General features: G+C 51.6%; 1 protein-coding gene across 4 annotated transcripts in view; it reads right to left on the minus strand.

Annotated features, from left to right (window-relative positions):
- Positions 1–10,032, minus strand: part of Itpk1 (inositol-tetrakisphosphate 1-kinase) — a 145,342-nt gene extending 135,310 nt beyond the window's left edge. The window contains exon 1 of one of the 4 annotated variants that reach the window (XM_006990894.4): positions 9,790–10,032. In XM_006990894.4, the coding sequence (XP_006990956.1) occupies positions 9,790–9,884 (95 nt within the window). In that variant the 5' untranslated portion in view covers positions 9,885–10,032. The remainder of the gene's footprint in view (positions 1–9,789) is intronic. The other 3 variants (XM_076551286.1, XM_016009168.3, XM_042261083.2) reach the window with 3 other exon arrangements.
- Between the last annotated feature and the right edge of the window lie 14,480 nt (positions 10,033–24,512).

A 24,512-nucleotide genomic window follows, 5' to 3' on the forward strand; every position in this document is an offset into this window, starting at 1 on the left:
ACCCAAGCCTCCTGGAACACAGGCTACCGTGTGGCTGAATTTGGCTCAAGGTGACGAAAGGGGTCCATGAAGAACCACTGTTCCCACACCAACCCACTAGCCAGGCTTGCCCCAGGATGGAAGCAACAGGCCCTGGGAATCTCATGATGAGTATTAGGACCCTAATAAAATATTTAAGCTGTAGTGTCAGCCAAGACAAGTTCGAACCCGAGCTGCCCGTCTGCTAACTCTATAGCTGAGGTTAACTGCTCCATGCTTCAGTCTCTTCCGAGTCCCAGAGACAGGTGGCGAGGTACAGGGCAATGAGGAAATGTCATCCAGCCAGACACCAATAGGCCTGTCCAGCTTTCTTCCTCGTGAAGAAACTGATCCCAGGGTTCTAAGAGGCCGCAAGCCTGGCACGCTGTGGCCAAACGATGGTCCTAACAGGATCCCTTAGCCGTCCTGACCCCAGGGGTGGCTGGTATGCAGAAGGTGGTTATGGGTACCTATCCCATGAGCACATAAAGGAGTACATGGGGGTGTTTTTAAAAGGAAGTCATCGGGTCTATCCCCGGATCTAGTCTAGAGCGAAGAGTGGCCTGGGAGCCTCACCAGGTCACATTCGTCCCAACGTTCCCTCGATTCAGCAGCCCAGGCCTGGCTGCTGGGTGGGAACAAGACTGTTCAGAGAGAAATGAAAGTGAAACTAAAGAAGAGGCCTCTCTGACCCCGGTACCCACCTGCCACCCTCGGCCCTCCTGGAAAACAGTGGACAGCACCCCCAGAAAAGGCCTTCAGGAGAGAGGGCTACCTGTCTGCCGGCCTCTTGGCCTAGGAGAGGACTCTCTTTATCTTTCCTTCTCTAAGCACCTGCCACACTTGCCAGCCCCAGAGGAGCAGAGGCAGGGAGAAGGAACAGCAGTCACTACAGCCAGCTGGCCAGGTCCTGAGCTCGGAGCTCAGTGCCATCTCCACCGCCCACCACCCTCTGGGACAGCCAATGCACACCGAGGATGCTCAGCTTACTGCCCTCTGACTTTCCTCGGAGACTGGGTACCGAGTGGAGTGGACGGTGGACGGATATTATGTTTAAGACAAGGTGACCCGGCGGCGGAGGGGAAGCAGTGTGGTTTCAAGAGTCAACCAGCCCCAAGGGGGAATCCCGACTCTCCCCGAATCTAAATTCTCATCTAGCAAACGTAGACGCACCACCCACCTGGGAGAGTCGGCTTCCCATCTACAATCATGCCAGGTCTGTGTGGGTTTCCAGCAGCCTCTGAGATCTAATGTGAGCTACTCAACGTACAAGGGAGAAGAGAGGAGGAAAAACAGAGCCCTTCGAAGGCTGGATGGCCACCTGCACAAGCCAGCCATCCCAGCTTCCCAGCTTGGGCCTAGGAGCACATGAATGCCACACACCACACTGTCAGCTGATGAAGAGTCCAGAAGCTACAGAAGAAAACACCTTGGGACTGTGTCCTCACCTCCCCCCAAGCTCTGAACTTCCCTCCTCGGATATCCGGTACTGCCTGTGGCTGGCCAGGCCCCAGGAACATCTCTTTGCAGACCCACCAGCGCACTCCAAAGCAAACCAGCAGCCAGAGGCAAGGAATCTTAAAAGGTGTGGAGAATGGATTTCCCAAAATGTGGCCACCTGCCTCGTGACCCTGCCTTGCCTCTCTCCCGTGGGCAGGGGCTTCAGCAAGGCATCTGATGACCTCTAGTTGGTGGTAGACCTAGTGTGAGCACCAGGGAGGGAGAGACCCAGGCCAAAGATCCCACAGCCAAACACTACATGCGCAGACCACCTGCCTGGCAATCTTTGCTTCCAACGTGCCCATCCGAAAACACCCTGCCCAAGAAGTAGAGACCTGCCCAGCCTTGGTTTAGCCTACTTAACCCAGTGCTGCCTACACGTGAGAGTTTTGTTATGACGCCCAGTAACACAGAGGATGACAGTTTGCATGTTCCAGAAGACACCAGGGCATTCCACAATAAGACCCCCCCCAGCCTGCTTTCCTGAAGAGGCTTCAGCTTCTGAGACGGCTGGACAACGATGAAGACAGATGTGTGCCGCGCCAACAGCCCAGGCGCCTTTGGTCAGGCAAGCTGGGCAAGCATTCGTCAGCAGCAAATAAATGACTACCACAAAGCACAAGCATCACTTGGGTCTTCCACCAGCCCCAGGCTCTGGGCAAGGCCAGCTGGCCTGAGGCCCACCCGCGTCCCACCCCTGGACCCACAGTTTCTACTTCCCCGAACACAAGGGCTGAACTGAAGCAGACCAGAGGCGGGCGTGCCCCCTCTTGTCCTCGGTCCCCAGAGCATGGTGGCAGCTCCTTCCGATGGTAGGAAGGTCACATGACCACAACACATGGCCTCCATCATACTTTCAAGGAACAGGCTCTGGATGCAGATGCCAGTCAGCAATTATACCCAAAGCTGCTGCCTGCCTTTTCCTAGATGGCTCCCTTCAGTCAAGTGGAACTCAGCACTCTGACCGAGGCAGCCAGATGTGTAGCTCCTAGGCAGGGGACTCTGTCCACTCTGGGAGTCTTTCAGCTCCCAGGGAGCTCTCAGCCCCTTTCATTAAATACCCTCCTCAGAGACCTTCTCGGACCAGAGCACTAAGTGGCCTCAGTGACCCCAGCACAACCCTTTCCAGTTTGCAAACATCCGGGCTCTCACTGCACCTTGTAGTGAGTGACACCCCGAAGTGCTGGCTCCCCTTCATCTCCACAGGCACCGGGCGGATAAAGAGCAGGACCCAGCACCGGAGCACTGGGCAGACGCTTGCTCGGGATCTGCTGAGCCAATGAATGAGGCTCACCCAGGACTTAGCCCTTCCTCCTGCCACAGTTCCCACCTCGGGTGCTTCCCTCCTGACCGGAGCACTTCAGGGTCACAAGGAGCTTTAGCTGAGCCACAGAGATCAACAGAGGCTCCTAAAAGCGCTGGCATCCCCAAACTCTCCCTTTTTGTTAAGAGACAGACAAGATGCAAAGCCTCGCCATGGGGGCGGGGGACTCAGAGCATCACTGAAGAGCAGATGGAGAGAAAGAGGACCAGCATCTCCCAGAAGCTCTTGGGGAAGGCCTTTGGCTTGTGGATTGTGATTCGCCCTCCAGGGACAACTGGTGGCTTAGCCGAGTCCATTAGGTGCGCCCTGGGACACTGGGAGAGGTTTAAAGGGTGGGGTACCCAGCAGGCATGGGCCTGGAGGGGGGCGGGGAGGTTAAGGAAGGCAGCAGAGGTACTCAGGCAGGAATTTGGAGTGGGGGTGGGGTGTAGGGGGTCGGGGGTGGGGGGTTCCCTCCTGGGAGTGATTCTCAAATCTTCACAGATCTGGAGACAGATCCACCCTACTGAACCTTAAAAGCAGGTGGTGGGAGGGTACGGTGGGGTGGGGGAGGGGGATACCACAGCCTGCAGCTTGGCACCATAAGGGGCCCAGACACCAGCCTGTGAGGCCCTGCTGGGGAGACGCAGGCCACAAAGGCTGCTTTCTGAGGAGGCTCAGAGCAGGCTAGACAAAGCCCCAGACAAATTCAAACAGCCCAATGGGAATGGCCAGACCTGCCCCAGTACAATTACACCCTCACTCACAGCTCCCAGGAAGGGCCTGTTTGCTAGGAGACTCGCTCCAGCTGATAGGAGGGGCATGGGCCTTAAAGCAGGGCCTACTGTGTGACCACGTACCAGCCTCTTCACCCAGCAGGTCTTGCTTTCTCTCTCCACCTTCCCTGAGGCCAGCTCTCCAGGAGCACTGGAGAAGGAAGGCTGGGGTAGACCCAGTTCAAGCAGAAAAGGGAGACGGCCGTCCAAACACAGCTCCTCCAGTGGAGGATCTGCATTCTAAACCGAATATCACTTTTTAAAAGGACGCGCTGCACACCGTCTCAGAAGCCAGTTTACCGAGCTGAACAAGAGCAAAAGCCCTCCTTACATCCAGTCAGGAACCACACCACAAAGCTTTCCTCAGAATGTCCCAAACCTGCTAATTCATGTGAGAGAAACCAGTGGAGCCTGGGAGACCTGATGATTAGGAAGAGGACACCCAGGGTTCAGGAGCTCAGCTGTGTCTGGTGTCTGCTAAGCCCCTCAATCTCACTCTGCTGAAAGAAATGCAAACCCAGAGCAGTACTTCTCACCCCTGCATCTGGCCAGGCGTGCGGTGAACATGTGGGTTGTGTCCCCTCCCACCCTGTCACCCACTGGAACTGAAACAGTAAAACTGTTTCAGAACTGCAAGAAAAAGTAGAATGTCTGTGACCTCTGACCCTACACCACTCATCTAGCATCGCCCATCCAGACAAGGGATGGGGCACCCATGTCAAACTGTCTAGGCCAGCAGAAGCCAACCCCAGAAGAAAAGGTTCCATCCTTTGAAGAGCTGAACCATACACACACACACACACACACACACACACACACACACACACACACATCCCACCCCAATACAGAAGCCCAAAGGAAGCAGCAACGTGGAATTTCTCTAAGACACACAGCCCCAATGCACCAAGCAACTGTAACCACTGTAAGAACGGCTGGCTGCATGCTCCCCCTTTGGTCACATCAACACCCATGGAGACAGCCTGCTGAGTTCCCTGAGCAGCTGAACTCAGGGCCAAGAAAGGACAGGCTGGCTGGCTTTTCATTATGTGCTTTGGGCCCTCTGAATTTCAGCCAGTGCCTGTATTTTAAAAGGGGTGCGGGGAGGGGAGGCATGGTGGTACACCTTCAGTCCCAGCACTGGGAAGAAGGGGCAGGCAGATCTCTGTAAGTTTGAGGTCAGCCTGAACTGCAAATCAAATTCTAGGTCAGCCAGGGCTACATAGCCCAGGCTGGTTTCGAACACTCTATGGAGACAACCTTGAACTTCTGATCACCCTGCCTCCACCTTGGGAGGGCTGTGATTACAGGAGCCCGTGCCACACCCCGTTTTATGCGGTGCTGGAGATCGAACCCAGGTGCTCACGCATGCCAGGTAGGCATACCCACTGGGCTACATCTCAAGCCCTAAATATTAAAAGGGAGAAAACCAGAAATGTTAGCTAATAATAGCAATGGGATTATTAATGAAGATGACATTTTCACAAAGCATAGAATGCATTCTTCTGAATGACCAAACCAAAAAAAAAAAAGAGAGAGAGAGAGACTACCTCCTTTGCATTCATAAATTTTCTCAGATTCTCCAGCTAGGAGACTGCAGCGGCCTGCCAAAGGCAAGGGTTGGAAGAACCAGAGCTAAGTGGTAAGGAACAGCCATCAGGCAGGGTGAGTCCCCTCTCTGACCTGACCCAAAGACCCAAGGTTCAATTCCACCAACCCCGTCCCCTAGCACGATGGTCTGTGAGCACGTACCACAGACCCCCACCGGCAAACTGCCAAATCCAGGATCACCAAGTGGACATCACATGGATGGTCATCTGTGAAGGCAGACCTAGAAACCTAGGCAGTTTTATCAAAGACGGGATGTCTGCCCCCACAGCAGGTGAGCACCTAAGAGCTGGAGGAAAGGGTTTATTTGCAAGGCTGGGTTACAGTTTTCATGTGCTGCTGTAAAGTGAACCTGACTCAGGATGCTTCCCTCCTCCACAGCTCTGAGACCACGGCCAAGCCAGCCGCCGCTGAAATATACAGGAAAAAAAAAAAAAAAGCAGAGCCACAGACCAGCTCATTCAATCCCGGTAATGGTCCTCTTTTCTCCTGCAGAATCTCCTAGAATTCCAGCCCAGAATACTAAGCTATTTCAGCAAAAAGCAAGCTCCAGATGGCCTTGTTTTAAAGGATGAAATAGAGTTGGGGGTGTAGTTGAGCGGTACTTGCCTATTATGCATGGGTTCTATTCTCCACATAACACAAAAAGGCTGCCAGGTATGCTTGGAAATGCCTATAACGCCAGCACTGAGGAGGAAGACAAGGACGAAGGAACTCAAGTTTAAGGCCAGCCTAGGCTACACAGTGAGACTTTGTCACTAAGCAGGGGGGGTGGGGTGGGGTGGGAATGTAAAGCCCAAGGGGAAGAACAGGCCTTGAAGCACTCTCCAGGACTAGGTTAGAGTGATACCAAATTCCAAGCCCCATGAACACCACTGTACGCCAACACACTGCCTAATACCTAGGCTGGACCCCAGAAAGAGCTTGGTACACACAAGCATAAACAAACCCCTGGGTCCCTTCAGAAACCTGTGTAAACAGGGCCCTGGTGGGTTAGGACAGAGTGATAACTTGGCCTGAGATGTCCCGATAAGCACATTTCTTAAAAGCCGAGCTAGCCCAGATGGCCTCCAGGTCTCTCAAGGACAAGAGCCTTCAAAAAGGCCCTGTTTAACAAGGAAGAGACCCTGAGCAAACAAGGAGGCTGCATTCTCCAACAGAGACTTAGGCTGGGCTCACAGAAGGCCTCCAACTGGTGGCAGTGTCCCTCACGGCTCTCAGGCCTCGGTTTCCCCATTTCTACTAGAAAGCTTGCATGAGCTAAGACACCTGTAAGCACCTCCTTAAAATCTACAGCAGAACGCTGGGCGCAGTGGCTAGCACTGTTAAGCCTATACCACTCAGGAGGCTGAGGCAGGAAGGTCGTGGTCATGAGTTTGAGATCAGAAGGGTCTGGTGGAGTGATACACTGTCTCAAAACTAACAAAATGACCGTGAGGGCAGACAAGGCTCACCACTACCTTACACCGAAGGACTCTTCACCACTACCTAAACACAGGTCTCCTAGACGGAGTGAGGAGGAGAGGAGCTGAATGAAGGAGAGGTTTACACACCAAAGAAGGACATCCAGGGCAGCTATCCTCAGCTGAGCACTCCCCAAGGCCCAACCCAGCTCCTCTTCTCCACTTCCCGGGAACCTCCGCTGCATATCTTGGAAAAGCCATAGAGAAGAGGGATGAGGGGGGCATCCCAGGCACTCCTAGGTTAGAGACAGAGAGTCAGGTGGAAGGGTAACCAGAGCAACCAGAGCATGCTCCTGTACTTGGGAGAGGGCACAGAAAAGCAACAGGAATAGACAAGAGTGTTGGAAACAAGTTGGTCCAAAGCTCATCTGCTGGCCAGCCAGAGGCCCCATCCCATCAGACAGATATTTCAAAGGCTGGCTTTTGTACCTGCCTATGATAGGTGGGGCACCTCCCAGGATTTGGCTCCAGCTACCTATGGAAGGGCCCTGCTCACCCGCTTCAGGGAAAACAGAACATGTTACATTGTAGAGGGCACACAGCTCAGCCTGGAAAGGAAAAGTGTCCCCGGAGACGATTGGCAGCAGCTGAACCCTGGGACATTAACCAGGGTAGGAGTGCCTGAAAGGAGAGACTCTGCTCCCTGAGCAAATCTCAAGGTCTCCAGGGTGGACTGTGAGCTCTTAAAGGAAAGAAGCAGTATGGACCCTGTCTCCCCCCGCCCCCCCAGCACCCGCTTCCCCATCTGTAAAACAAGGTCTAGATGAGACCATCTCTTCTGGCCGAGACAGGATTTTTACAGGGCCTGACAGTCAACTGAACCACTCATTCCAGTGCAGCCTACCAGTCAGTCCTCCCAGCACGGACCCTGTTCCAAACATCTGAAACAGAATTCAAGTCATTTCCCAACAGCCCTGGCCCTTTTCGTCAGGAAATTCATAGACAATTCACCATCCATCAAAACAGTAGAAGCGCAGCACCCCCAGCTTCTGAATGTCAAGAACAGGATGATGCCCACTCAATGTCTCTGGAGCTTCTCAGACCACTCCAGCCTTCACAATAAACAAAACACAGTAAAGGGGAAGGGGGGGGGGGTCACTATCTCAACAGTTGTTTAGTTAAAAATGCGGCCACCAGGGGGCACTGCCCTGAAAGTAAAGAAGCAACAGAAAAACTCTTTCTGGCGTTTTCTTTTCGTTCTTAAGCTTCAGCTACAAAGCATCTAATGCTATACTAATAAAAACACACATTAGGATTCCTGGGCTGCCAGAAGGGCCCCGGGGCCTTCTGCCATCTCTCTGAAGCCAATACTTGGGCAAGGGAAGGCAACTGGACCTTGAATTCACAACCCTTCCTGAAAAATGAAAGCTCAATGAACATTTCCGAGTCGGGGGCTGACACCCTGGGGTGACCTGGGTCCCCTCCCACCCCCAGCCTCTTTAAAGGCAGGAGGGCCCCACGAGAAGAGCAAGCCAAGCTGCAGGTCAGGCAGTGAGCACCCAACCCTGCGGTCTCGGTTAGGACTGTTTTGCTACAGCCTACTAATTCCAGGATGAAACATGCCAGGCCAAGGCCAAGCCTCAGGTGTAGATGAAGGGTGACCCATCCTGCTGTCAATAAGCAAGGTACAAGGGATGAACTCGGATTCCCCAAGAATTATAGGACAGCAGGGGGAGCTGTGCTCCCCTCACGTCAGAACTGGACTTCTAGAACATGACAGAGGGGCTTCTCCAAAATTCTCTGCTGTCTAGGGCATCCTTTTCACGGTGTGTTTATTTGCGGTACAAACCTCCAACTGTCCTTTTAAAAAAATGTTCCAGAAGCCCTGGGCTTTTCCAAAGCTCTGGCTTTGAGTTCCTCTTGATTTCCTTGTGAATTCTGGGCTGCACTGAATGCCCTGTCGGCCATGAAAAGCCTACTTTCTCCTAAGAGGCCTGTCTGGGAGACTCGGCCAAACCCACAAGGGGACCGAGGGATGCAGAACCAGGGCCCCTTATAAACAGGCACCATCCCATCCAGCTGTGGGGCAGAGAAGCAGCAGGCTCTTGGACAGCCATGAGGGACAAGGTAGTGCTGCCAGGCCTGTGTGCCAGCCCAGACTGCTACTCACCTCTGTGCACCAAGGGATAAGGAAAACCAACTGCTCCATTCTCCAAGATTCGGGGGGCCCACCAGGGATGGAAATACAACTGAAGTCCATTTTTAAAAGTCAAATCTACCAAGTGGAAACACAACTCAACAAAAGGTTTCCACCCCGAGTTTGCAAAAGGCTTTGGGGGCTGGATTCTCTCAGGCTTTCGTTAAGAGGCTGCAACCAACGGCTTTGCAGAGAGGCAAGTCACACCTGACTCAAGGCACTCGGCACCTCTGTAATGTATTAAGAACAAGATTTATCACAGCCCCGGGTCTCTGCCACTGAAGCACCAACACAGTGAGAACGAGGTGGCCAGCCCGGAGGGAAGAAGACAATTCGACCCTACACGGGTCCACCCATCACTTTCTATGCTCTGCCACGCCTCAGCCCTGGGACCACAAGCAGGTACCCTACCTCTCTGTTGAGGGGTGTCCCTCTTCTCAGACACGTGGCCCAGAATCACCACCCTGGCTAATTTGCAAGGCTGCTGCGAGGCTCTAATGAGACAGCAAATCAACACAGACAAGCCAAGTATCGCTACTCATTTCAACTGGGTTTAAACCGGGTGATATGCAATGACAGCTTCAGGAGCTGTGCACACGCGAAGCACGTAGTAGGCTCCACACAAACGCGGGTACCCTGCTCTGCTAAGGGGAAGGAAAGGGAGGAAGAAAAACACACCGGTTCAAAAAGTACCCTCAAGCCCCTGACTGCCGGCTTGGACTCCCGATTTCCCGGGTCCCGCCGCCCTGGACGATCGGGGATCTCCCGGCACGACCCCGGTGCACCTGAGAGCCGCCGTCCGAGCCCATCGCCCATAGCGGCCACGCTCCCCTCGGACACAGCCCGCGGCCCCCCGCGGCCACCCGGCTGCTCTGAACCAGCCTCCGCGCGCGCCGCTCCTTCCCGGGTCACCGTCGTCTGCCCCGCGCCCGCCGAGGGCAGCCGGGCTCCGGCAGCGGGGGGTCCCCGAGCCGCGTCCCTCCTCACCTGCACAGCTCTGCGAAGGCCTGGAAATTGAGCTTCTTGACTTTCTTCTCGCTCAGCCAGTAGCCAACTCTCTTCCCTTTCAGGAAGGTCTGCATCTTCTTCCTCCTCGGCCCGGGAGCCTGGGTCCGGAGGAAATCGCCCACAGGCCGAGCGTGTGGGGCCGGCGCGCGCCGCGAGCGTGCGGGCACCTCCTCCGGCGGCGGGGACGCGGAGCGGGCTACAGCGCGCGGTCCTACCGGGCGGGGCGGCGGCGGGGCGGACCGGGGCGGGGCGGCGGCCGAGGGCGGAGGCTCAGCGCGCCGCGCCACTGGCTGGGCCCCGCGGGTGGGCGCGCACCGCCGCCGCCCCGCCCCCTCCGCCCCGGGGGGCTCGCCCGCGCCGGGACGTGCGCCCCGCAGCACCCCGCGCCTGCCCGAGGGTTCTAGGGATCCCGGGCCGCCGCCCGTGACCGCACCCGTGCCTCGAGCCCGAACTTGAGCACGCCCTCCCGTGGGGCCGGCTCCCCCGCGCGTGCCTCCCGGGCGCGCGTGGACCCCGCGGGGCGCGCGCCTCCGTGTTCCCCCCCCCCGCGCCCTCCGTGCCCCGGCGCCCGCGCACACGCCGCGCACACGCGGGGGCCCGGAGCAGAGCTCCCGAAGGAGGAAGCGCGAGCGGCCGCCAGGGGGAGCCGCTGAGTCTTAAAGGCGCCGCCGCTAGTGGCGGGGTGCTGGATGGTGGCCAGTGCAGAGTGCGGGGTGAGGGAGTCGTGGTGTGGGCGCCTTGTGTGTGTCTTGGAGGTTGGCCAAACCACTGGGCGTCGTTGTTCCTTGGCAGCCCGACGGGATTGCCCCGGAGGCAATTCGTTGCAATTGTCCCGTAGTATCTCCACAGCTGACTCAGGCTCGCACTCTGGGGTGCCCTATAACCGAGGGAGAGAAGGGACTGTGACTCGAAGCAGCAAGAGTGCACGGAGCATCTTCAGGAGAGCCTTTTCTTCGCCAGGCGAAGGGGCATAGGTTGGCGACTGCTTCAGTGCCTGGATTCTCTGAGTCACCTGCCCTGCCCCGGCCCATGGGGTAGTACTTAGTATTCCAGCCATCAGAATGCTTCTGGCATAGGAAGGAGAAATTGGAGGCTCTTCCCAGACACAGGCAGGAAAAATGGGTTCCCGGGGTGGGGGGGGGGGACATTTAAGCTGACTTTGGAAATAAAGACAGTTTTTGAAGGTCTGAGATGAGAAAATGCTTGGATTGAAGAGGAAGAATCGAAAGTTGTTAGTAAAGGGGCAGAAATGGGCCTTGGCCGGACTGGAGTCGGACTGAGTCGTGCGCGTAGATCCTGACCTTGGGCGGCATCCTTGGCCCCACTGGGTTCAGTTTTAACAAGATTCCTGCTGAGTCAGAGAAGTTCACCATCCCTGGTATCAGATCACCATGGCCTGCCTGCAGTAAGAATCCTGTCAATGGGGCTGAGGAGATGATGGATGGGCTGGTAAAGGCACTTGTGGCTAAACCTGGCAACCAGGGTTCGATTCTTCAGGACTCACAGGGTGGAAGGAAAGAACCAACTCCCGTGTTTTCCTCTGACCTGCAGTCCTGCTGTGGCACATGCACACATACAAATACTGAATGTAAATACTAATAGTAATCCCATCAAGTAATTGAGCCAGAATCCCGGGAGCCCTGAAGGTTTTGCTCAGACATTGTCCACCCACAGATGTCCCACTCTCCTCCCTGGCTGTGACTGCACCATCTTCCCTTGTAGCCAGCGTGGAGCTCAGGTGCCCCCCCCGCTGTGCAGCCTGACTGCCTCTTTTAATAAAATCTAGTGGGTCTAATTTCTCTTTAATAGGAGAAAGGGACGAGAGGGGGTTAGAAGCAGGGTGGTCCTGGAGAGCAGAGACTTAATATCCTGGACCAAGGATAGAAATCCCCACCCCCTGGTGCAGGCTGAGTTTCGTAGGAGCATGTAGTCTGAGTGGTTCAGGGTACTTTCTGGAGTTCCTTCCTTCAGCAGAAGCAGGGAATCCAGGGTGTGGCGGGGCAGTGCTGGCCTTGGAGTCCAGAGATGAGTAAGGCACACAAGCCATTGACTCCCGGAGCGTGTGATGAGGGCCATGTGAGAGATGCGAGGGACAGGGCAGTCTGTCCTGCTTTGCCGAGTGACTGCAGACTGTGACACTGAGAGATGACGAGGAGTTTGGGGTTAGGGACCGGTTCCTAGAGAAAGAGCACAGCGAGTGCCATGGTCCAGGGGGTGAAAGGGCAAGAACCATGGACGTAGTAGGGAAAACACAATGAGCCTGGAGATGGGAAGAGTAACCAGGGGGATTGGGGAAGACGCCAGGGACTGGACCCTGTGATCGCCTCCTAACGTGAGCAAGATGATGTTCCTCTGTTGCTTTCATCTGTGAAGTGGGCAGAAAATGCCCCATCTGGAGTTTCTGGAGGACCGAAGATGCCAACAGGGACCTGGCCTTCAGGGCAAGTGTATGCAAGGTCCTGGATGTCCCCTGGCTCACAGGAAGCCCTTTAAGACCCAGCCTCAGGGCTTGCTTTAGTCCCCTGATCAAAACCTGCTCCAACCCTTCTTACCTTCTGGCCTTCTGAGCTGTAACTAAGAAAGGCTTGTCCCCACGAAGAGTTCCAAAGTGACCAGGGAAGCCCACCCACTCGCTAAGTGACTTGGCAGGTCCCTAGCCTTCGGATCCTCTGTTCTGAGGATTAAGCCCTGAAGAAAAGCACTTTGGGGTAACAAAAGACTGGTTGGTGGCTGTGCCGTCTAAACAGTGCCAGGCTCTGACAGTGAAGTGGGGAAGGGGTCTGAGTGGTGGCATATGTCTCGGGCAATGGCTTCAGGAAAACCTAACATAGGAGTTCTAGCACCGTGCATGTAGGAAAGAGGCTGCTTAGCTGGAAGCACCATGCTAAAGAATTGAGGCAGACACCTTAGGGAGGTGATATTTGCACAAAAGTTCAACAAGGGTGAGCGAGCAAGTCAGGCAGATACCTGACCGGGGTGAGGCTGAGGAACAGCGAGTACCTTGAGGCAGAGCACGGGTCTGATGTCAGCTAGGGGTAGTGAAGAGGCCAGCTGGCGGGAATAGCAGGAGTTGAGAAGGGAAGCAAGGACAGGGGAAAGAGAAAAGCAGGAGGCGGTGGCGATCTCAGTGACCCAGGCCAGTGATGACTGTGGCTGGGCAAGGAAGGGATGTATGGTCAGGCGCAGGGACGAGCTGGGAGGCAAAGGCAGCGGCACCTGCTGTGAGTGGTACTACGTGCAACCGCGAACGAAAGCAGAGAAGGCATACGTGATTTGGATCCTGGCCTGGATGACTGCAGAATGGAGTCACCAGCTGTGTAGACAGGGAGACAAAAGGAGGCACCGGTTCGGGTGCCTCAAGTCAGGAGTTCTCCCAGCTATTCAGTGGAAAGACAGCGTGAAGGCAGTCGATGAAAGAGGCTGGAGTCCGGGCTATGACTCAGGCTGGAGATAACATCGGGAGGAGTGGTGTGAGTGTGGAGATGTTGCTTGGAGCCACAAGACTGGATGAGATCACCTAGGGTGTAAGAGTAGGCAGAGGAAAGGTCAAGGATGGAGCCGAGGAGCATGGTTCAGAGGCCGGGAGGAGCAGAAGACCCAGCAAAGCTGTGAAGAAATGAAAGCCACTGGGCATGTGCAGTCCGAGGAGCTAAGTCAGGGAAGCACAGGGCCATCAAATGGAGAATAGAAGCAAGGACTGATGGTGGCCCTGGACCTAGTGACAGGAGGGTCACTTGTGGCCCTCAGAAGAGCAGATATCAAAGTGTCTCTCAGATGTGTTATTTTTAAAAGACTAAAACACCTGGGCAGTGGTGGTACACGCCTTTATTCCCAGCATTTGAGAGGCAGAGGCAGGCGGATCTCTGTGAGTTCGAGGCCAGCCTGGTCTACAGAGCGAGTTCCAGGACAGCCGGGGCTACACAGAGAAACCCTGTCTGGAAGAAAGAAAAAAGAAAAACCACTTAAGCGTAATAGAGTCTGTAGTAGACTGCCTTTGTATTGGGGGGAAATCAAGTAAAGAGGCCAAGGAGACAGCTCCATTGTAAAGTGCTTGCCTCACAAGCATGAGAATCTGAGTCCGACTCCCAGCACCCACATAAAAAGCTAGGTGTGGTGAAACACACATGTAATCCCAGGACTGGGGAGGCAGAGGCAAGTGGCCCCTGGGGCTCGTTGGCCAGCCAGCCTAGCCTAACCTGTGAGCTCTGAGTTGATAAAAGATCCTATCTCAAAGGATTTGGATGGTGTTTCTGGAGATAACTCCCAAGGCTATCCAGTGACCTACACACACACACACACACACACACACACACACACACACACACACACCTACATACATAAAACCATGAACATACACATTAAAAAAAAAGTCAGGGAAACATGAACCCTGCTGCTTTTGTGTGAACAAAAATAGTCTAATTTCTGAAAAGATACATAAGGTGAGAGAAGCCTCATTTTTCACTGCGTATTTATGGGACTATTAAAATATTTTGAAGTTCTGGGAAGATGACTCAATGGATAAAGTGCTTAGCTTGAAGCATGAGGACCTGAGTTCAGATCCCAAACACCCATAAGAGCTGGGTGTGGCAAGGGACATCTGTAACCCCAGCTCTCCCTGGTGAAGACAGGAGCATCCCCTGCATTTAACTGACAGCCAGGCTAGCCAATGGTGAGCTGCAGTTCAGCGATGCGGCTCTACCTCAAAAAGTTAAGATGGAGAATGAGAAAGAAGCTGTCTAGTCAGTGCCTTGGTGGCACACGCCTTTAATTCCAGCACTCGAGGCAGAGGCAGGGGGATCTCTGTGAGTTCGAGGCCAGTTTGGTCTACAGGGTGAATCCCAGGACAGCCAGGATGGTTATACAGAGAAACCCTGTCCTCCCCCCAAAAAAAACAAATAAAATAAAGAGGCCCTCTAACACTGACTCAGGCCTACACACACATACGCACAAATACATAAATAAGTAAAAATAGCCGGGCGGTGGTGACGCACGCCTTTAATCCCAGCACTCAGGAGGCAGAGCCAGGCGGATCTCTGTGAGTTCGAGGTCAGCCTGGGCTACCAAGTGAGTCCCAGGAAAGGCACAAAGCTACACAGAGAAACCCTGTCTCAAAAAAATAAAATAAAAAAAAAGTAAAAATATATATTTTCATCATATATTACTTAATATATGAGGTTGTAGCAGGGGAAACACTTAGCTATTACCAGCTGGAAAGTCTGTGGAGGGCTGGGCACATCGTGAGTCCAGGGAACAGCTTCTCTGCCGAAGCGACTGTTTGCAGAAAGAGAAACACTGGGAGCCCCAGGTGTGTGCATCTACACTTTTTTTTTTTCCTTTTAAAATTTATTGCAGTTTGCTTTGTGTGTAGGTGAGTGTTTTGCCTACCACCACATGTGTGCCAGAAGAGGGCATCAGATCCCCTGGAATTGAAGTTACCTTATGGGTGGTAGGAATAAAAGCCAGGTCATCTGGAAGGCAGTCGGTGCTCTTAGCTGCTAAGCTGTCTCTCCAGTCCCATTTTTTATTTTTATTTTTCAAAGATTCTACTTTTAATTTTGTGTCTATGTGGAGGGTAGGGGTTGTCCTCATGGAAATCAGAAAAGGTCATTGGGTCTCCTGAAACTGCAGTTGTACTTGGTCTATAAGAGCAGTATGTGCTCTTAACGGCTGGGCCATCTTTCCAGTCCCCGTGTCTTTAAACACTGCAAATTATTCCTTACCATCATCTAAAACTCAATTGTTAATACTGTGCTTTGCATGTAGTTTGAGCGGGTTCCATTGTGGCATTGAATCTTTAAGAGGTAGAGCCTAGTGGAAAGTGACTAGGTCACGGGGGTGCTGATGTCAGAAGAGAATAATGTAGCTTTCACTTGACCCTGGTTGGTTTCCATAGGAACTGGGTATGCAGAAGGGACAAACCTGGCCTGGAACGTCTCTTGCTTCCTCTCTTACCATGTGGTCTGTCCCTCTCACCCAGGCTCCCACCATGATGCCATCTGCCATGTGGTGGTGGAGCCAGGAGTTCCTCACCAAAGCCAGGCAGATGCCATTGCCCTGCTTTTGGACCTCTAAAAATATGATTCAAATAAACTTCTTTCCTGATAACATGCCCAGCCTCAGATATTTTGTAATAGCAACAGAAAATGGATGAATACATCAAACATCCCTAATCACCTTGAAAAGTTCTCATTACAACTGGTTTGTGCAACCCAGATCCAAAACGGGTCCCTGTGTGGCATCTGTCATGATGCCTCCTGTCTTCCTCTGATTGAAAGCAGTTCTCCTTGGGAGAGAGACAGAATGGACTGGACTGCAGAAGCTGTACCCCTTCCATTTGCTGACTGCTGTTCTCTGGTGCTAGTCAGCTTGCTTCTCTAGCCCTAACATTGGCTGCAAATTGGAAATTGGAGCTAAAATCCTGGTTAGAAACAAGTTAAATGCTTCTGGCTGGAAGACACTGCAGACGGTATGATGTTTTGGTGTGTGGTGATGCTGAGCTCCCTCCGTGGCCCTACTCTAAGATGTTTACGCATGTATCCGTCCTATAACCACAGTTCCCTAGCTGGCTTCCTCTGGGCTCCCTCCCACGCAAGCACACCTCTTCTCTGAATGGAAATAAGTCAACCCTATTCAAAAGTCACAGATGATTTGTTTACCTCTGCACTGCACTTGAGTGGACCTTTCAAACTATATACCTGTGAGACGCAACCATTACTGTTATATTTCATTCCACAAATACATCATACTTTTCAAAAATTGGGTTTTTTGGCCGGGCGGTGGTGGCGCACGCCTTTAATCCCAGCACTCGGGAGGCAGAGCCAGGCGGATCTCTGTGAGTTCGAGGCCAGCCTGGGCTACCAAGTGAGCTCCAGGAAAGGCACAAAGCTACACAGAGAAACCCTGTCTCGAAAAACCAAAAAAAAAAAAAAAAAAAAAAAAAAAAAAAAAAAAAAAAAAAAAAAAAAAAAAATTGGGTTTTTTAGACTCTTTCTTTCTTTCTTTTTTTTTTTTTTTTTTTTTTTTTGGTTTTTTGAGACAGCTTGTAGTTTTGGTGCCTGTCCTGGGTCTCATCTCACTCTGTGGTTTCTTAAGTTTTATTTTATATGTATGAGTGTTTTGCTCTCACTCACACACACACACACACACACACACACACACACACACACACACACACCATGTGCATGCCTGGTGCCAGAAAAGAACACCAGATTCCCTGAGACGGAAGTTACAGGTAGTCAAAAGCCATCATGTTGGTGCTGGGAATCGAACCAGAAACCTCTACAAGAACAGCAAGTGCTTTAAACCACTGAGCCATCTCTCCAGCCCCATATCACATTTTCCTAGATTTTCTAGCTGACAATAGACTTCCTAATGATCTAAATCCCAGTGGATAATATTGCCTAAATCAGTGATTTCCTCAAACGTAGCAAGACTTATCAAGACACTAAAGTTATCCCTGAAAAGAGTGAGACAGGAGAGGTTGAAATGGACACCGGAAACCCAGAGGAAGAACGATGAGTCCATTCAAGAGATGATCATTTAAGGGCCGGCAGGTGTAGATGCTTGCCTAATACCTGAGTTTGAGCCTCGGAAGCACATGGTAAAAGGAGAGAACTGCCTCCTGCAACATGTCCTTTAGCTGGTACTCATGCACTGTGGCACACACACACACACAATAAACAAATGTTTAAAAGACTATTAAAGATAAGCCGGGCAGTGGTGGTGCACGCCTTTAATCTCAGCACTCGGAAGGCACAGCCAGGCAGATCTCTGTGAGTTCGAGGCCAGCCTTAGCTACAGAGTGAGTTCCAGGAAAGGTACAAAGCTACACAGAGAAACCCTGTCTCGAAAAACCAAAAAAAAAAAAAATAATTTATATATATATATATATATATATATATATATATATATATATATATATATATATATATATATATATATATATATATATATATATATAAAGGAGATGTTCATTTAGGCTTGGGAATGTAGCACAGAGGTCAAGCGCCTATCTAGTCTTGAGTTCAATCCTCAACTGAGAGAATATGAGAGGGAGAAGACAGGAAAGAGCAGGGTTAGGAGATCCTTGAACACAGGAAGTTGGAGAAAGGCAGAGGGCAGTCCTGCCTCTTCTCGGGCCCTCCAGGGGATGAAGGCAGGCTCACCGAAGCATGGCAATGCAGCAGATTTTTTAAAGGGAGCGCTGCAACAACTGTCCTTGATACAGGCCAGGAAACAGAGTGAAGAGGGAGAGCCTGCCTCTGAGAGGGCCTGTGGGAGAGCCTGCCACAGACAGGCCTTCCTGCTTGCCACCTGAGCATGACAGAGCCCAAGCCTCCTTGGCCACTGCGATTTCTGCTCAAACCACCGCTTTCAGCCTGAAACCAGCGTGGGGACACACAGTGAGACCTGGCCATGGGGACTGATCACCACTGAGTGCCCTCTGTGATGTCTGTTCCCAGAGCCTGGGAACTATCCCTCACAAAACCATCATCTCCCTCGGTGCCAGACATTTCCTGACATTCTTTTAGTCCTCTGTGGCACTTAGAAAACACAGCTACTGACTAACTATATTAAGAAATACCAACTAGTGCCTACCCCTAGCCAGCCCCATGGGCCTTAGTGACGTCCACCCTGTGGGGTCATGGGGAAAGAGGCCTCTGGTGGCCTCTTGGATCCTAAATTGCTTTTCCTGGCACAGTCCCACCCTAGAGGCTCTGCCAGACAGACCATTGCAGTTCAAAATTTAGATTTAAAAAGGAAAAGAAATGGGGGGGGGGCATGGCTCACAGCCCACATGTCTTGGTGATCGGAGTTTTATGGGTACTTGCTTGGGTCCAAACAGTCTCCGTCATTAGCTCTGTGGCTCAAAGGCCATGTTCAAGCACAGGTTGGTGAACATAAGGAGGCAGCCTGCATGTTCCCAAGAACTGTGTCTCTTCACTTTCCTGGGAATCTTGTTCCACGGTGGATTTGGGGCCTGGAGATGGAGAACAGTGGCAGAGTTGTATACTGAGCATGTGGGAGGCCCTGGACTCAACCCCAGCACCAGCACCACAAACCCCTAAACAGCCATCACCAGCCACTTCTGACCCAGTAGGGAGTATGATTGATGCTTAGTGTGGTTCACTTGCAACTTGACCGGATCTGGCGTTACCGAGGAGAGAAAGAAGCCTTTAGGCACACCTGTGAGAAAGGTCTACAAAGGACTGTGTTGATTAGGTTAATTGAGGTTGGAGGACCCACCCAAAATGTGGGTGGTACCATTCCATGAGCTGAATTAAAAAATAAAAAGAAAGAAAGAAAGAAAAGAGCCAGGTGATCTGGGTGGTGGTGGCACACGCCTTTATTCCCAGCCCTCGGGAGACAGAGGCAGGCAGATCTCTGAGTCAAGGACAGCCAAGGGGCTACACAGAGAAACCCTGTCTTGAAAAAGAAAAGAAAAGAAATCTCCATGAGCTGAATAAAAAAGAAAGAAAGAAGTCACCATAGGCCAAATTTAAAAAGAAAGAAACTCCAAGGCAAGCACCATCATTCATCTCGCTCTGCTTCCTGGCTGCAGGTGTAATGTGACCAGCTGCCGTGATGACTGGACCCTGGAACTGTGAACTGAAATAAATCCTTTTGCTTTCTAAGGGAGCAAATGACAGCCAGACGAACTTCCCCTCCAGTCTATGGCTTTCAGTATGACCTTCAAGTTAAAAATGGTCTCACAGTCTAAATGGTTGGGGGTGGGGATCAAAAGCGTGGGCATCATTCCTAATAAGTAAGACTGTTACAAAGGGACCCCAGCACCCGGCACCAAGCTTGTTGGGACAGCTGTTGCTTTTGGCTCTCTCTCTGGCTTATTCCCGGCCATCAGGGAAGAGAGCAGGGGGACAAACAGTCAAGTCGTTGCTGTCCAGGCCTGCCAAGCCAGTTCGAAAGGGTCTCCCTAGTCACTCTTCCCTTTTCTCTCTTACACTTTGGGGAGACCCCAGACACTACTAAATTTAAACACACACAAAATTAGATTTATAAAGCCAATCAAAGGCCATTGAGGTGACTCAGTGGGTAATGATGCTCGCTGCCAAGCTTGATGACCCGAGTCTGAGCCTTCGGACCCACACAGTGGGAAAATGGAGCGAGAACTCACTTCCACTAGCTGTTCTCTGACCTCCACACACATGCTGGGGCATGCATCCACCTCTGCAGAAAATAAATAACAAATAAATGCATTTCAACAGCAACAACAACAACAACAACAATTAAAAAATTGGGCAGGGCAGCAGTGGCGCATGTCTTTAACCCCAGCACTTGGGAGGCAGAGGCAGGCGGATCTCTGTGAGTTCAAGGCCAGCCTGGTCTACAGAGTGAGATCCAGGACAGGCACCAAAACTACTCGGAGAAACCCTGTCTTAAAAAACAACAAAAACCAAACAAACAACAACGACAACAAAAATGTTGGTTAATAGTCAACCAGTTGCTTGTCTAAGATTTTTGGTGGGTGAAATTGATTCCATGAATCAATGTTATGACAGTCTGGATGCGTGAAGCCATGACAACATTTACAACAGACGGCCTTGGGGCTTCCCTTTGTCACAGACACAGCACCTGCCGACAGTCTTCCTGGAACCTGGAACCCACCAGAAACAGTCAAGCAGCTGACTTAAAAACCAAACGTCACTGTGTGGTAGTGGCACACGCCTTTGATCCCATCACACAGGAGGCAGAGGGAGGCGGATCTCTGTGAGTTCAAGGCCAGCCTGGTTTACAGAGCGGGTTCCAGGACAGCCAGAGCTACACAGAGAAACCCTGTCTGGAAAAACAAAACAAAACAAAAACAAACAAAACAAAAAAAATGTCAAGGTAAAGGTGGAGGGAGATATTCAATCCCCAAGTTATGGCCAGGCCTTTGCTGGATCCACAGAGTGCTCATTTAGCACGTCTGTGGAGGCCAGGTCCCATTCTGGAAAGGCAATAAAGGAAGATGCCCTCTTCAGTTTCAAAAAGCTCATGGTTCAGGCGGTGATGGTCAGGTAAATGAGTACTCAGCACCATGGGACCCTGAGGTTGGGGTGCTGGGAGATATCTTGGGACTGGGGGCGTTACGCACAGCTATAAGCACTAATATTAAAATGCTGTGGCCCAGTTACCCTCGAAGGCAGGCCTATGTGTATGTCTCAACTTCCTGTCTCAACTGCTCTTGGTTGCAGGTCCTGGTAACTAAGATGAGCTTATGAAATCTTAGTTTTAGTTCAGTGGAAAGCAGGGGGAGAAGGTAAAAAACAGCAAGGCAGGCCTTGGGGAGAGAGTGGTGAGTAGATTCAGGATTCCACCTGGCTAGAAGAAAAGGAAGATTCTGGAAGCTTTTCAGCGTGGTTTTGTTGTTGTTGTTTTTTTCCCCATGTTTCTGTGCCCATGTATGGGGAGCAGCTCCAGGGCCTCGTGTATGTCGAGCACACATTTGTACCACTGAGCTGTGGAGACAGTCCTTGCGCTGTTTTGAATGTTGGTGATCACGACACATTCATTAAAGGTTGTTTGCAAAAATGGGACTCAAATTACCCAATGTGGTCACGGCTAACAGAGTTCCTTCTTGTGGCTTTTCTATTAAATAGACAACGTGTCTTTAATCTCAAATCCTGATTTCCCCTTCTTGTCAACATCCCTTACACATCTCCTGTGTTACAACAACTTTAATAATCATTAGCTTTAATGGGTGCCTAATAGTCAGCCTACCAACTAATTGTGCTGTCGCTTTACTTCACCAGTTCCCACAAACTGAGCACCTGACTTATTCCTGTTACTTTGACGTGCTGGGATTGTGTGAACAAAGCGATCATTTGCAGCACAGCACAGCCATGGAAGTGTGTGTGTGATTATTCTAGATAGTGTGGGTTGGGCGTCTTGGTCTGTATAGGTTACCTATGACTCCGTTCTTGGAAATGGCTCCTCCTGGGTGGATTACAGGGTCAAATTCCAAGTCACAGGTGTTTCCCAAAGGCTCAAGGTGACGTTAACTTCCTGGGTGGTGAAGCATACTCAGCAGGAACCACTTCCGTTTTAGTTGCTTTGGGGACAAAAGGGACTGTGTTTTCTAGAGAAGCCCTGGGATACTAGTTCCGCCCCCTTTGGCAGGTCCTCTGTCCCTTTCCAGACACCAGGCATTCTAGGTCTCTGACCATATTTATATGCAGCCCAGAAGGTTGTAACGAACATACAAGAGGCCCAGTTAAGCAGGGGCGGTGGTGGCGCACACCTTTAATCCCAGCACTTGGGAGGCAGAGCCAGGCGAATCTCTGTGAGTTCGAGGCCAGCCTGGTCTATAGAGTGAGTTCCAGGAAAGGCGCAAAACTACACAGAGAAACCCTGTCTCGAAAAACCAAAAAAAAAAAAAAAAAAAAAAAAAAAATAGAGGCCCAGTTAAATCTGAACTCTGACAAGTACGGAATAATTTTTAAGCTTGAGCATATCCCAAATGAGATAAACTCACGCTGAAAACATCACTAAGGATAGGAAATGCAAATGTGCTGGTCTTCTTGTGTTGTTTCTGAGATAAACTCACACTGAAAACATCCCTACGGACAGGAAATGCAAATGTGTTGGTCTTCATGTGTTGTTTCTGGCGATCCTGGTCTTGAAGATCCCCATCCAACCTTTGAAGCCCTTAGTGTGAATGTGACCTTCATCTGCCACCTGGAACCCGTCCCTGTGCCTCTTCCAGGAATGGGATGGTCGTGTCCACTGGGTCCCAGGGAACAGTCCCTGATGCCATATTAGGAACGCTGGGCATGGCTTAGGGGAGCTGGGTTGTTTGTTTTAGTGGGTAAAGATTTTGCCTGCTTACATTAGTGAGTAAAGTTTTGTTTTCTTTTGGGAGAGACAGAAATATCCAGGCAGGCCTGGCCCCAGTAGAGTTGGAGAAATAAGTCACAGAAGTGTCTTCCATGTCCCTAGGAAAGCCACACAAGGACTTGGAAGGGCTAGTCACGAGGGAACGGAAAGGCCTCTTAGCCTCAAGAAGCATGCAGGCTGGACTGGTTGGAAATGGCTAAGACCATCATCCCTGCATCTTGGTGACAGAAAGAACTTCAAAGACCATACTGAAGCTCATGGACTACTTTCCTGACTGGACACCCCAGCTTCTGCCTCTACCAGGACAGCCCATTCTGAAGCTATTTCCTTGGCTTCTAGAAAGTTCTTTCTCTCTTTGTGCCCGACCCCTGGATGATTCCTTCAGGGGGCAATCAGATCTTTATCCTTCTACCGTGAGACTGAGGTCAGTGTGAGGAGTATGACAGCTAGGGTATGGACAGTGGCCTGGAATCTAGCCAGACGAGGGACCATGACCAACAAGCTCTTGCTTGGTGCACTGTTTCCATGACATCCACCCCCAGCCTTCTCTCTAAAGGTCAGAATGAGACATTGCTACCATGATGTCCTCCAAGCTCACTCCTAGCTACCCTCTGAATACACTAGGAGTACCCCTGGCCCCGCCTGGGCACACCATCCACAGCAGACCCTCATTGTCTCCTGTTGGCATAGATTTGCAGTATTTGTGGCCTGCAGTCAAACTACATTTTTGAATGGCTCTCTTGTTTCATCAATAAAGCCACCAAGGCTAAGTGACCTGCTCCAAGTCACACAGCAAGATGGAGGCAGAGTTAACACCTTGAATGCAGGCCTCTGAAGGACTCCATCTTGCCCACAGCATATCCAGAGGGTGCCTATGACCTTGGTCCCTGCCCGTGGACGATGAATACTTCAGGCCTTGTGCCTGAGTGTGTGACGCTCAGTCTTGGTTCCCTCGAGAGTACATGGAACATGGTGATACCATATTGTAGGGATTTCCTGAGGACAAATGAGACCACCCACAGTATTGTGTGCACTGGTAAAAATGCCAGCAACTGTTACCACAACCAACCAAACTAAAATATTGAGAGAGCAAAGGAGGCATGATGTCAGTCAGCCTGTGGGAAAACCTCAATACTATACAAAGCTAATGGGTGGATTTTATTTCTGAGACAGGGTCTCATGTATCCCAAGCTGACCTCAAATCCCCTATGCAGCAGAGGATAACCCTGAACTTTCTATCCTCCTGCCTCCACCTCCAGAATACTAGAATTATAGGCATGTGTCACCACACCCTGTTTATATAGTCCCAAGAGTCGAACCAGGACTTCGTGCATGCCAGACAAGCACTGTACTCGCTGAGGTACATTTCCCAGCTACCCTACCTACCAGGGGCTGGATTTTAAAAAGGACTGAACTTGGGTCACCTTGACTACCAAATCTTGGGTCTCCTAAGAGTAGAGTCTAAACCCATTTTACAGAGAGTTCTAGGGGATTGACTGAGGCAGCCTCTCTTTCACCCATTGCCTGGTCTGTCCCAGGCATTGTTCTAGGCATTGGATGCATCAGTACCCTCCCGCAGCTCACAGCAGAGGTGCAGGAACAGGCAACACACACACACACACAAAAGTGTCAGGTAGAGAGAAAGTAGGAGGGGACGCGGAGCCGGGGAATAGTCCCATGACCCTGCTGTTTCTCACCCAGTGCAGCAGCGCTACCTAGTGGACATCTTGGAAATTTGCATAGGCTAGCCATGAATTAGAGGATGCTACCAGGTGTTCAGTCGGCTGATGCCAGGGTCGCCAGACATCCTGCCATGTCCAAGAGAGCTAAAGATATGAAGAGTAAAAACAATCCTCTTTCGTCAT

Source organism: Peromyscus maniculatus, chromosome 14 (genome assembly GCF_049852395.1).
Source record: "Peromyscus maniculatus bairdii isolate BWxNUB_F1_BW_parent chromosome 14, HU_Pman_BW_mat_3.1, whole genome shotgun sequence".
NCBI lineage: Eukaryota > Metazoa > Chordata > Mammalia > Rodentia > Cricetidae > Peromyscus > Peromyscus maniculatus.